This window comes from Agelaius tricolor, unplaced genomic scaffold (genome assembly GCF_023055355.1).
Source record: "Agelaius tricolor isolate 1412-34295 unplaced genomic scaffold, bAgeTri1.0.p SCAF_14, whole genome shotgun sequence".
Classification (NCBI taxonomy): domain Eukaryota; kingdom Metazoa; phylum Chordata; class Aves; order Passeriformes; family Icteridae; genus Agelaius; species Agelaius tricolor.
The window spans coordinates 16,843,410-16,856,923 of NW_027269274.1; the positions used below are offsets into that span (position 1 = coordinate 16,843,410).

At 64.3% G+C, this 13,514-nt stretch overlaps 1 protein-coding gene across 1 annotated transcript; it reads left to right on the top strand.

Annotated features, from left to right (window-relative positions):
- Positions 1–800: 800 nt before the first annotated feature.
- MST1R (macrophage stimulating 1 receptor) lies at positions 801–8,362 on the top strand. Its single transcript, XM_071439222.1, has 20 exons — positions 801–2,027; positions 3,204–3,392; positions 3,473–3,598; positions 3,676–3,846; positions 4,033–4,202; positions 4,291–4,468; positions 4,555–4,700; positions 4,808–4,969; positions 5,112–5,205; positions 5,310–5,537; positions 5,617–5,763; positions 5,840–5,999; positions 6,081–6,173; positions 6,250–6,483; positions 6,567–6,647; positions 6,719–6,900; positions 6,974–7,083; positions 7,180–7,345; positions 7,425–7,561; positions 7,638–8,362. The coding sequence occupies exons 1-20, from the start codon at positions 810–812 to the stop codon at positions 7,903–7,905; spliced, it is 4,260 nt and encodes a 1,419-aa protein (XP_071295323.1). The 5' UTR covers positions 801–809; the 3' UTR covers positions 7,906–8,362.
- Positions 8,363–13,514: the final 5,152 nt, after the last annotated feature.

Genomic DNA, 13,514 nt, shown 5'->3' on the forward strand with positions numbered 1-13,514 from the left:
ACCCCGATCTCCTTGTCCCCCGCACACCCCCGGGCTGCGTGTGCCGGTGCCGGCCCTCGGGGAGCCCCGGGCGGCGCGGGGGCAGGACCCGCCCACCCCGTCCCGCCCCGTCCCGTCCCGCCTCGCCTGCTCCGTCCCGGCCCCGCTCCGCTCCGCCCTGTCCCGACACGGCACGGCACCGCACGGCACGGCAGCGCCCAGGTGAGCGCCCTGCCGCTCGGCACCGCTCGGATCGGACCGGACCGGACCGGACGGATGGGGCGGGGGCAGCCGGAGCCAGTGGAGATCCCGGACCTGGTGAGCTGCGGCGGGGCCGGGGGTGGAGGCCGGGGGTAGTTCGGGGTTCCAGTCCTGGGAAGTTGGCGGGGGCCTTGTCTTAGTCCCGCAGGGATCCCCAGTCCCCGTTGCTGTCCCGGGGGCAGGGAGGGTCCCTATCCCAGTCCCCGGAATGGGTCATTGCAGGGCAGAGATGCCCCGGGGTGACAGGCAGCGTCTGTAGGTGGCAGAAGGCAGGATTTGTCCCTCTGCCACAGGCAGCTTGGCATCACCTCCTACTCATGGTATTTCGGAAGAAGTTTGGTGTGACTGATCCTCCCTCGGCACTACCCATCGTCATCTGGCCCTTGGGAACCCTGGCAGCCCCAACTGACACCCGGCTGTGGCTGTGCCCGGGTCCTCACCTAAAATAAGTGTGTAAAGCCCTTCCTTTTTTATTTTGGCAGATGCAATGGTGGCCCATCCTCCATACGTTCTGAGCCTGCTGGGTGCTGGGCACCATCAATAACTCTACACCACTGGCACTGCACAGCATGGGCCTGTCGTGCTGTGTGTGCCTCTGGCTGCTGCTCGCCCTGGCCCTGCTGGGTGCTGGTGCCTGGCAGTGTCCCCGCATCCCTTACAGCTCCACCAGGAACTTCTCCATCCCCTACACACTGCCCAGCCTCGATGCTGGCAGCCCCATCCAGAATGTTGCTGTCTTCACTGACTCCGATGGCCCAGTCGCTGCCTTTGTGGCCGTCCGCAACCGCATCCTTTTGGTCAGCCCCGAGCTGCGCCTGCTCTCCATCCTTGTCACCGGCCCAGTGGGCAGTGCCAACTGTGAGATCTGTCACCTGTGCCCAGCCACCACAGATGGCCCTGAGGACACGGACAATGTCCTGTTGGTGCTGGACCCACTGGAGCCATGGCTGTACAGCTGTGGCACGGCACAGCATGGGCTGTGCTATCAGCACCAGCTGGAGGTGCGGGACGGTAAGGTGGCCATCACAGCCACACACTGCCTGTACTCGGCCACGGGCAACAGCCCTGCCTTCTGCCCTGATTGTGTGGTCAGCCCACTGGGGACCAGTGCTACTGTGGTGGCCACCTCCTACGCCTCTGTCTTCTACCTCGGCTCCACCATCGACAGCAGTGTGGCAGCACGGTACAGCCCACAGTCAGTGTCCATCCGACGCCTGAAGGGTACCTTGGATGGCTTTTCAAATGACTTCCAGTGGCTGACAGTGCTGCCACAATACCGCGACAACTACACCATCCACTACGTGCACTCCTTTGCCGACGGGGACCACGTGTATTTCCTGATGGTGCAGCCGGAGCGGCCGGGATCAGCCGCGTACCACACGCGCCTGGCGCGGCTCAGCACCCACGAGCGTCACCTCCGCCGCTACCGCGAGCTCGTCCTTGACTGCCGCTTTGAGTCCAAGCGCCGGCGCCGGCGCAGCGGCGAGGAGGATGCTGAGAGGGACATCGCCTACAACGTGCTGCAGGCAGCCCACACTGCCCGGCCCGGCGCACAGCTGGCCCGCGACCTCGGCATCAACGACACCGACACGGTGCTCTTCGGTGCCTTTGCCGAGAGCCGGCCCGAGAGCCCGGTGCCACAGGAGAACTCGGCCGTCTGTGCCTTCCCCCTGCGCCTCCTCAATCAGGCCATGGAGGAGGGCATGAAGAAGTGCTGCGGTACCGGGCACCAGCCGCTGCTGCGGGGGCTCAGTTTCTTCCAGCCGGTGGAGTACTGCCCACACAATGTGAGTGCTCCACCCTGCGCCGCATCCTGCCTGGAGACCCTGGGGGTTGGCTGGGATGTGGGAAAGTGGATTCAGGAGCTGGGAAACACTGGTGTAGCGGGGTGGATAGTGGGGTGGGGTAGGGCAGGGCAGGGCAGGGCAGGGGGAGAGCAGCATCACCCAGGTGTGAGTCAGCCCAGCATCCACCCACTACCTGCTGCGGGGGCTGCTGTGTTCTGGCAGCTGCACCGAGGAGGCCGGGTGAGGGTGGGGATCCTGTGAGCCCCCCATGGTACATATGCTATCACATGGGCACACTGCCACTTGTCATGCATTGGGCCAATTCCTCTCCTGGTATGGCCTGCCCGGCAGTCTCGACTCCGGCCCCCGTGGTGACTGTCCCTGGACCCCAGCCACCCTCTCCATCTTGTTTATGTGTGGGGGGTGGGAAAGCCACGGGGCCTCGGTGCTTGGCAGGCTGGATGTGTGAGGTGCAGGCTGCTCCTGCCTTGTCCCCCAGGCCCAGCCACCGCCTTCTCTGGGCAAATAAACCACAGGCGGAAGTGCAATTAGTCACCGGGGTTCCTCGTCTGCCACGGCCGCGGGGCAGGAACACCGTGTCCCAGGTACAAGCCCCGGCACGGCCAGGATGCAGATGGGTGGGCACCCTGGCAGGGCCCCCTCGTCCCAGCACATGACATGAGTTTTGGTGTCTTCAGCCAGGCTCAGGGCAAGGTGCAGCCAAATCCCCTCCTCTTCCTGCACAGGGCAGACAGCTCACTGCCGCTGACTCACACTGTAGCACGAGAAACTCAGAGGGGACCTGAGCCCCTCCGCATTGGGAGTGTCCAGTGGGGACCCCATGGCTCCTGTTGTCCCTCTTCCACCCCAGCCCCTTGCTGAGCTCCAGGGCTCAGGGAACACTGGGGTTGGAGTGAGCATCCTGTGGTGCCAGCACAAGTAACTATATCCAGATGGGGTGGGAAGGGAGGGCAGGATCTGACGCCAGATGAGGGACTGAGGGAAGGCCTGCCAATGTGGTTTATTCTCCAAAATTTTCCCAGCCTGGAGGGGAACTTAAGCAATCTGGTGCTGCCCCAAAATATCTCACAAATCAAGCTAGTGCCTACCTGTGAGGGTGTGGGAGTCGGGGTGCCAGGGCCAGCTTCAAGTCACTCACCCCATGTTTGGCCACAGGTGAACCTCTCAGCACCAGTGGTCAACACCAGCTGCTGGGATCAGCCCACCCTTGTCCCTGCTGCCTCCCACAAAGTGGACCTGTTCAACGGGCAGCTGACAGGTGTCCTCCTCACCTCCCTCTTCGTCACTGCCATGGGAGACGTCACTGTGGCCCACCTGGGCACAGCAGAAGGACGCGTCTTCCAGGTGGGATGGGGGGTCGGGTGGGATGGCAGGTCCTGGCAGGCTGTGGGGTATGCTCAGCACCCTGCTCTCCCCTGCTGCAGATGGTGCTCCAGCGCTCCAGCTCCTACCTTCTGACCTTGTCCAACTTCTCCCTGGGCGAGCCAGGGCCAGTGCGAGGTGCCATGGGGCTGCAAAGCCGCTCGCTGTTCTTCACTGCTGGCACCAAGGTGAGTGGGGGCTCTGAGGGGCATAGGGTGGGCATGGAGCTCCATGTGTCCCCCTCACCTCCACTCTCTGTCCCCAGGTGTGGCTCCTGAACGTCACTGGCCCTGGCTGTCGCCACTTCTCCACGTGCCAGCGCTGCCTGCGGGCCGAGCGCTTCATGGGCTGTGGCTGGTGTGGGGATGGGTGCAGGCGCCGCCACGAGTGCCCCAGCCACTGGGTCCAGGACAGCTGCCCGCCCGTCCTCACCGACGTAGGTCTGCGCTGTGTCCCCCTGCTCCTCACAGCTCCAAGCACTCGGATGGGGAGGGACGTGGCAAATGGGGTGGCGTGTGGTGGGACCCCCTCCCTGGGATGGGTGTTGTGTTCCTCAGAAAAGGTGTTTCTGGACCCACAACAGTCACTGCACTTTGGGGTGACACAGGTGCCTCTCCCACAGTTCCATCCCCGGAGCGCCCCGCTGCAGGGTCGGACACGGGTGACACTCTGTGGAATGACCTTCCGCTCCCGCTTGGACCCCGACCCCGGCCGCAGCCCCCGCGGCGCCTGCCGGGTGGCAGTGGGACGGCGAGGCTGCACCGTGCTGCCAGAGGAGAGCGAGAGCATCAGGTGTGCAGCGGTGCTGGGAGAGAACAGCTGCAGGGAGGGCTCTGGGGCTGCCCCCGGCCTAGGGCTGATCCCCATCACTGTCCCACAGACCCCTGCCCACCTCACGCCGCAAGGAGTTTGTGGATGTGCTGGTGTGTGAGCTGGAGCCGGGGGGCCCGGCAGCCCTGGGGGGCCCAGCCGACGTGGTGCTCACTGTGGAGGAGCCTGCCAGAGCCTCTGGCTTCCGAGTCTACGGCTCCGCCACCCTCGGCGGCTTCGTCTTTGTGGTACGGTTCCACACTGGCAGTGCCCCTGGCAGGGTCGGGGAGGGTTTGGCTCACTCACCCATCCCACTGACCCCATCTCTGCTCAGGAGCCCCACGTCAGTGCCCTGCACCCCCCGTTCGGCCCCCGGGGGGGTGGCACCCACCTCTCACTCCATGGCAAACACCTCTCAGCAGGGAGCAGCTGGCGGGTGATGGTCAATGGCTCCGAGTGTGCCCTGAGTGGGCAGCCCAGGTACACCCCTGCCCTGCACCTGGCACTGCGGGGTCCCCAGCACGGGACGGGCACGGGGAGCCCCTGCAGTCCCGCTGTCCCCCCAGCCACGGCTGTTGTGTCTCCAGGCAGGACAATGGGACAGTCCAATGCACGGCTCCTGCCGCCGGCGGCCTGGGCGCAGCCCGGGTCGCCCTGTGGATCGACGGGGAGGAGTTCCCGGCCCCCGTGCCCTTCCAGTACCGCCCTGACCCCGCCGTATCCGCCATCGTCCCCAGCTGCAGCTATGAGTGAGTGCGTGGGCTCCCTTACCCGGGCTGAGGGACAGCCCTGTCCTGCCACTGCCCTGGCTGGGCTGAAAGAGGTGCTGGCAATTGCAGGCACCCTGGGGACCATGTGCACCCCGGGGAACCTGACCCCTGCCCACTGTAGGGGCTCGCTGCTCACCATCATCGGCACCCACCTGGACTCCGTGTATCACGCCAAGATCCGCTTTGAAGCCGCTGGTGTGGTTACCCAAGCCACAGTAAGCACCGGAGTGTGGGGCCATCGTCCCCCGGCCCTGCCCACCCCACCTGGGCAATCCCCCGGGCACATCCCGAGCCCAGCTCAGCATCTCCCTGCCCACAGGAGTGTAAGGAACCGCTGGCACCGGACCGGCTGCTGTGCCGCAGCCCAGCCTTCCCCTTCGAGAGCAACGTGGAGGTGGTGCTGGGGAACCTGAGCGTGCTGCTGGACGGCGCCGACGGCCGCTGGCTCTTCCGCCTCCGCTACTACTCCCGGCCCAAGGTGTACCCCTTGGAGCAGGAGGGCAGGCGGCTCCGCCTCAAGCCCGGCGAGGATGAGATCGAAGTGCACGTACGTGGGGCAGTGGGGTGAGCCGGAGCAGGGGTTCCACTGCCAGGACCTCCGAGCTCACGGTGCTCTCTCTGGGCAGCATCTGGGGCTGGATGCCGTGGCCACCTGCATGAACATCACCATGACGGTGGGGGGCCTGGACTGCCACCCCAGCGTCCTGAAGAACGAGGTGACATGCCGCCTGCCCCGCGAGCTGCGCCTGCCCCCCGCAGGGGCCCCCGTGGAGGTAGGAACCCCCCGATTGGGCAATCGCCCGCCCCAGTGTCCCCCACCCCATCCCTGCTGAGCCCCTGATCCTCCAGATCTGTGTGAACGGAGCCTGTCAGGCGCTGGGCTGGGTTCTGTCCCCCCCCACATCGCTGGATCTGGCCGCCAGCCTGGCTCTGGGCACCGGCATCACCTTCCTGCTCTGCTGCATCCTGGCTGCCGTGCTGTTCCGCTGGCGCTGGAAGAAGAGGCGGGGTGAGTGCCGTGCTCGTCGGGCACCCTGATGCCCCCAGACCCTGCCACGCCACCTCGTACCCACCCCATTGCTGCCTGCAGGTACGGAGAACCTGGAGCTGCTGGCACAGCCCGGCCGCAGCGACCCCCCCGTAACCACCCAGCGCCCCGGCGTGGACTACAGAGAGGTGCTGGGTAAGTGGGTGTCGCCGGTGGGTGGCGAGGTGCTGGGTGCTGCCAGCCCTCACCCCGCCTCTGCCTGTCCCGGCAGTGCTGAACACAGCGGGCACTCCCGGGCCCCTGGGGCCCCGCACACGAGTCACCGGCGCCGGTGCCAATGGCAGTGCTGGGGCTGGTGCGGCGGGCGGGGGATCCCCCATGCCCCTGCTCAGGGCCACATCCTGCTGCCTGGAGGATCTGCGGCCGGAGCTGCTGGAGGAAGTGAAGGACATCCTCATCCCCGAGGAGCGGCTTGTCACCCACCGCCACCAGGTCATCGGCAAAGGTGACTCTTTGGCACCCCGATTTGGCTGTGGCCTCACCTGCCCAATGTGTGTGGTGCCAGCTTTGTGCCACCCATCCCTGCAGGGCACTTTGGCAGCGTCTACCATGGCACCTACACGGACCCTCTGCTGGGGGACCTGCACTGCGCTGTCAAGTCCCTGCACCGTGAGTAGCTCCCCTCCCGTGCGTGCTCCCATGGCACAGCAGCAGCACGGCCACAGCTCGGCTCTCCACAGGCATCACGGACCTGGAGGAGGTGGAGGAGTTCCTGCGCGAGGGCATCCTCATGAAGAGCTTCCACCACCCGCAGGTGCTCTCGCTGCTGGGGGTGTGCCTGCCCCGCCACGGGCTGCCCCTTGTCGTCCTGCCCTACATGCGCCATGGGGACCTGCGCCAGTTCATCCGCAGCCAGGAGCGGGTAGGGGGTACCCCAAGGTGGGTGGGAAGTGATGGGTGCCAAGGTCTCCATGCTCACCACTCCCATCTCACAGAGCCCCACAATGAAGGAGCTCATTGGCTTCGGGCTGCAGGTGGCCCTGGGCATGGAGTACCTGGCCCAGAAGAAGTTTGTGCATCGGGACCTGGCAGCCAGGAACTGCATGTAAGTGTGGCTGTGCCCCCCAGACCTCCCCCCCCAGGGTACCTGCCTGGGTCTGGGGGTGCCCAGGAGTCCCCACCTCCACCTGGTGTCCTGCAGGCTGGACGAGACGCTGACGGTAAAGGTGGCTGACTTTGGGCTGGCACGGGACGTGTTTGGCAAGGGGTACTACAGCATCCAGCAGCACCGCCACGCCAAGCTGCCTGTCAAGTGGATGGCGCTGGAGAGCCTCCAGACCCAAAAATTCACCACCAAGTCTGATGTGGTAGGCATGATCCCCCCTCCCCATCCCATCCCCCATCTCCATCCTGCCTGTGCACCCATGGCAGCTCTCTCCTCGGCAGTGGTCCTTCGGGGTGCTCATGTGGGAGCTGCTGACACGCGGGGCAGCGCCGTACGCCGGGGTGGACCCCTACGACATGACCCACTACCTGCTGCAGGGGAGACGCCTGCCACAGCCCTCTCACTGCCCCGACACCCTGTGAGTGCAGCTGGGGTGGGCAGGGTGGCAGGGGCTGTCCTGGGGGCTGCCAGCACTGACTGGGGTGTGGCTGCAGGTACAGGGTGATGCTGAGCTGCTGGGCGCCGGCGCCCGAGGAGAGGCCGTCCTTCACTGGGCTGGTGGATGAGCTGGAGCGTGTCCTGGCCACGCTGGATGGTGAGCACTATGTCAACCTGACTGTCACCTACACCAACCTGGACTGGGGTCCTGCCTTTCCCCCTGCTCCGCCGGGGCAGCTGCCTGATAGTGAGGATGACGATAAACATAATGAGGAGGAAGAAGAGAAGGAAGAAGAGGAGGACGACGACACATCTGTGTGCTGATGGGATTCCCTGCACCATGGGGTCTCCCAGACCCCCATGCACATTAGGCACACTCCCCTGAGGAGGGATGCAGTGTGCAGGCAGATGCTATGGGCACCCTCCCTATGGAATGGGTGCTGGGAGGCAGCTGGGTGCCATGGAGTGCTCTCCCATGGCTCACACCCAGACCCTGCTGGCTGCTCCCCAGGATTAGCCCCACACCATAAGATTCTGGGGCTCAGTCCTGCGCTGGCTGAGTGGTGAGAGGCTCAGCCCCACAGTGATGAGTCTGTGCTCTGGGGTCTGGGGCTCTGTCCCATAGTAATGGGTGCTGTAGGTGCTGTGGGGCCCCATACCCAGCAGGTGTTGTTGGGTGACTGGCCTTCCCAGGGCTCCCATGGAGTTTCCAGCCTCTTGGCTGTTCAAATCACTCATTAAAAACTAATTATATTTTTTCCCTGGCTGAGGCTGTGTCTTTGAGGGGCCCGTGCCCCAGGTTGGCAGCACCCTTGTGCCCCTGCATGGGTGAGGTGTCTCCCCTCTCCTGGGGCACCCACCTCATGGGAGACACTGAGGAGGGGGCACCCACTGTTGCTGTGTCCATGAAAGGAGGGCATCTGCACAATGGTGCTGCTGTGGCCACCCTGGAACCATCCCCCATTGCCTGCCACACCGGGGCCCCACTCTGCATCCTGTGTCCCACCATGGCCCTCTGACCTTGGAATGTTTAGGAGGCTTTTGCTAAAAGTCCTTCTCCCAGCCACATCCAGCCCCTGGCAGGGTGGCTGTGAGGCACAAGGCATGTGAGGGGTACCATGCTCCTGGGCATGGCATGATGATGCCCCTGCAGTCCTGGCATATGGGCCATGTTGCCCCCAGGATTCATGGCATGATGGATGCCTGGGGCATGGAATTGCAGTGCCCATGGGATCATGATGCTCCTGGGGTGATAGATGGCCAGGCATCAGATCAGGATGCTCTTGGGGTTGTGAGTACTCATGGAGCCCAGGGCATGAGATTACAGTGTCCCTGCCACTAAGGTAGCCGTGGGACCACAGGACCTGTGATCACAGTGAGGACATGATGGCATCCAGCCCATCTACTGTGCTCACCCTGCCTGCCTGCACAGGGTCCAGTGGGGCACTCTGCCCCAGGCTGGGGGCTGCTGTCTGGTGACCAAGAGTCATTACCAGCTTCACTTAATGACACCTTTATTGCTTCAGTACTGTGCAGGGGACAGTGGAGCTCGTGGCAGGGGATATTCAGGGCAAGCCCAGGAGGGGCAAGGGATGCTGAAACACGCACGGTGTGTGGCTGTGGGCAGCACTGCTCCTGCTCCATGTCCAGCCACACGGGCCCTGCCGCCAACACTGCCTTTAAATAAAGCCCCCTCAGCTGCTCATTAAGCAGTGCTGGAGCCCGGGGCCGTGTCAGCTCCCATCAGCCAAGCTGTCCATCTCCCCCACGCCTCACACCTGCAGGCTTCACCGCCACATGCCCGAGGTGGTTTTAGTGCAGCTGGGTCCCAGCACCGTGCCTCAGTTTCCCCACAGGGCGACTGCTCTGCTCCCCTGGCCTGGGTTTTGGGTGACCATGACCTCCAGTGTAGGTGCTGACCTCACACATGGAAGGCCAAGCAGCACCATTTCGGCTCGCTGCTGAGTTGCTGTGGCAACGGGAAGAGCCTGGCACTGTGTGATTATTAGGGCTGGACCAGCAATGGGAGATGCTGGGCACTGGTGCTGGGGGATGCTGCATGCCTGGGGGACAGCCAGGGTGGCTGACTGGGGCACCAGCAGCTCATGGGATGCAGGGATGCATGCATGGATGGATGGATGGATGGATGGATGGATGGATGGGTGGGTCAGTGGGTGGATGAGTGCATGGATGGATGTGTGGGTGCATGGAGGGATGGATGGATGGATGGATGGATCAGTGGATGGATGAGTGCATGGATGGATATGTGGGTGCATGGATGGATGGACAGACGGACAAGCTGGCACCCTGGCAATTGCCCCCCTCAGCATGAAGCAGAGTGGGTGCCCAGGGCTGTGTTTGGGTGGCAGATGCATGCCAGGCCTGCTGTCTGGTGACACAGGGACAGCTGTGGGAGCAGCCAGTGGGAGCAGGGTACCTGGAGGGAGCAGGGCTGTCCGTGCTGGCACTGGGGTGGCACAGTGAACTGCTTGTTAGCTCACAAGTCTGGTGTGGTTACGGTGATGTGCGTGTGGGCGGCCCCCGCTTTAGGCTGCCCCCCTCCCCCCACGAATGTGCTCGCAGAGATGACAGATTTCATGCTAATCCACATTTATCCTGCCCTAATTACGCTGCGGGAGGTGAGGAGAGAGCGCCCAGACTTCCATGCCAAGGGCTGGCATGTGCCCACCCCTGTCCGATGCTGCTAGCTGGGACTGGCACTGGCACTGTGCCCACTGCCACGGCGCCAGGGACAGGCAGGTGACCTCTCAGGGTGGCACCTTGCATGGCACTTGGCACCCCTGCCACAGCTGGGGGGTGCCTTAGAGGTGCTACCTGGGCACCCACAGGTGGGCAGGTGGGCACTGGGTGGTGGCACCCTGAGCTGCTGTGTGGCTGGGCATGGTTGGTGCAGCACTGGGCTGAGCTGTGGGCAGGTGAGGCCGTGCCGGGCCGTGCCACGCTGTGCCAGGTTGTGCCAAGCCCCTCGTGCCGTGCCCATCCGCCACGGCTGCGGCAGAGCAGCCGGTGTCCCATCCCGGCAGCGCGCCGTGCACACACAGCACTCTAAATGTTTTATTTGGGGAAAGTGCTGTCGTTAGCAGGCATTAATTATTAAAATCGGAGCCATCTATAAAACATGAGTGGCCGCACGCGGGGCTGCGGGTGCCCAGGCAGGGCAGGGCACGGTCCCGCCACCGGCACCGCCCGGGACCCGCTGCACGGCGTGCGCCGGTGATGCCGCAATGGCCCCTCGGCAGCGGCTGCGGGCTCCTGCCGGCAAAGGGCGGGCAGCGAGTGCCACGGGGTGGGGGCTGGACTGGGGACGGGCAAAACTGTGCTAAATCAGTGTTTGGGTGAGGCGGTGGTCGCCGGTGCCAGCCGTCCCGGTGAGGGGTGGCAGCAGGCAGCAGGCAGCGCCGAGCTGTTTTTAGCGGCTGCCGGTGCTGGGGAGCGGGCGTGAAGAGCAGCCGCCGCGGCACCGACGTGCCATTTTTAGAAACCGGCAAGTTTTGCTAATGATGCCTGTGAGCGGCGGGGGGGCTGCCCTGGCACCCCCAGTCCCTGCTGCCCACACCCCGCAGCCAGCCCTGGCCCTCTGCCCTCCCCGCCCAGCCCTGGAACCTGGAACTGGGGGCACCTGCACAGCCCGGGGCACCCCCGCACCCACCTGAGGCTCTGCTGGCCCCCGGAGAGCTTTGGTGTACTTGGGGAGCTTCAGGAGCCCCTGGGAAGCTTTGTAGCCCCTGAGGACCTCTCCTGGTCTCTGAGGAGGTTTGGTGGCCCTTGGGGAGCTTTGGTGGTCCCTGGGAATCTCTGCTGTCCTCTGGGGATATCTGCTGGCCCCTGGGGAGCTCTGCTGTCCTCCAGGAAGCTTTACTTTACCCCAAAGCCTTCCAGGCTATAAGGCACATATTTTTCTCCTTTCTCTGCCCCTGAGACAGCACTGGCATTTAGCTGGGGAGGCTCAGCCCATCCCAGCACCCACCCAGGATCAGTGCCAGCCATGTCCAGTCCTGGTCCTGGTCCTCTCCCTTGGGGACAGTTCTCTCCCTGAGCCCAAGCCCTGAGCAGCCTCCCTGCACCCTAGTCCCTGTGGCTGCAGGTGCTGCCAGAGACCCAGGGGACCCCCAAAGCTCTTTCAGTGGGAAGGGGAGTCAAACCCAGATGCCATGGCACCACTGTGATGCAGGAGTACGCTGTGGAAAACAAGCCCCCTTTTCCCATCAGGGCTCCAGGGACAAGAGCCAGCCCCGGATGTGACAGGAACCAAGCCACTGGAGAGGTACAAGGCTTTTTGTGCTGTCATTGGCACAGGGACAGCCCCCATCAGGAGCAGGCTGGCCAGGGACAAGCAGCCACGGCCAGTGGTGCCCAGCCAGATGTGGGGCAGCCCTGTCCTCACACACGGCGTGGTCACCAACCGGGATGGGCTGGCCGAGGTGTGGCACTGCAGGGGACACCGTGCCTGGTGACCACACTGAGTGGCTCTCTGGCTGTGTCCCTTGACACCTTGGCACAGAGGTGTCTTGGGACACCTGTGGGGAGGGCAGCCCTGCCACTGTGCACCCCCACTGCCACTCATCCCAGTGAAGGGCCAGGGGTGACCATCAGCAGCTGCACCGCCTCTTTTTCTCTCCTCCTTGCCCCCCACAGGCCCCCCGAAAGGAGGGATGGGGTTTATTTGGCCCCGTTGCCGGGCCGACGTGCGCAATTATCGCTGATTGCCTGGCGGTTGCCATGGCGATGGCAAGCACGCAGGGATGCGCTGCCGCGTGGTGCTTGAGTCACGGACACGCTGAACACCCCCCGCTGCACCCCACTGCACCCCACTGCACCCCAGCACAGACATGCTGAACATGCATCCCACTGCACCCCAGAGCAAACGTGCTGAGCACCCCCTGCTGCACCCCCCAGCACCGTCTGGGCTGGCCCTCCATCCCTGCACCCTCCTGGGGCACGGGGATACAGCCAGGTGTCCCCCAGCTGAAGCAGGGGGGTATGTGCAGGTGTCCCCCACCCCATGTCCCCCATCTGAGGCAGAGGTGTACAGCCGGGTGCCGCCCCCAGCCCTGGCAGCCCCACACTGGGCATCCCAGGCTCACTCTCTCCAGAGGTGCTGTAGGAAAAATCACCCCAAACAAGCCATGCCATCCCACACTCAGCTCTGGGGTGTAGTGGGGAGGGAGTGGGTGCATGGGGCAGTGGGCCATGGCACTGTAAGGACAAACGCCATTGGGGTCAGCAAAGCTCATCACCCCAAAACGGGGCACGGAGTGGACCAAGATCTGAACAGAGTCAGGAGCAGGAGGGAACCAGAGCACAGGGATGGGAGCCTGTGGCAGGAGACTGCTGCCAGGAGGTGACAGGCACGAGCCAGGGTCAGGGGACAATGGAGAAGTGCCACCACATCCCTCATGCTGCAAGGCAGCGCCGGGCAGCCCTGAGGCACAGGGTGCCTGCCGGGTAATGATGGCTTACGCTCGGGTCCCCGCGAGGTGCAGAGATTAATAACCCTGGAGCTCTGCTGCCAGCCACAATGATTAAACTCTTGATTAGAAGCTCAAACTACAGTGCCCTGCAAATTCCCCTTGCTCTCACACACCCTTAATCACCCAGCACGGGTGGTGATAGGCCTGGGGCTGGCAGGGCTCGGTGCCACACAGGGGACGGGTGCTGGGAGTGCCCCAACTGGCTGTCCCTTGCAGTGCTGGCTGGTCTCCAGTGAGTAGAGGGGACAGGCTGCTTTGGGACCCTGGTGTCTCCCACCCATGGGTGGGAGAGGGCTGTGGGTCCCGTGAGTGCATGGCCACACCCTGTGGTGGCTGAGGCCCTCAGGAGGTTTGGGGAGCTGGGGTTTGGTGGGCACAGGGGCGGGAGGGGAGGGAAGTGGGGGTGCAGTTCAGAAGCAGCACCATATGGGCAGCAAATGC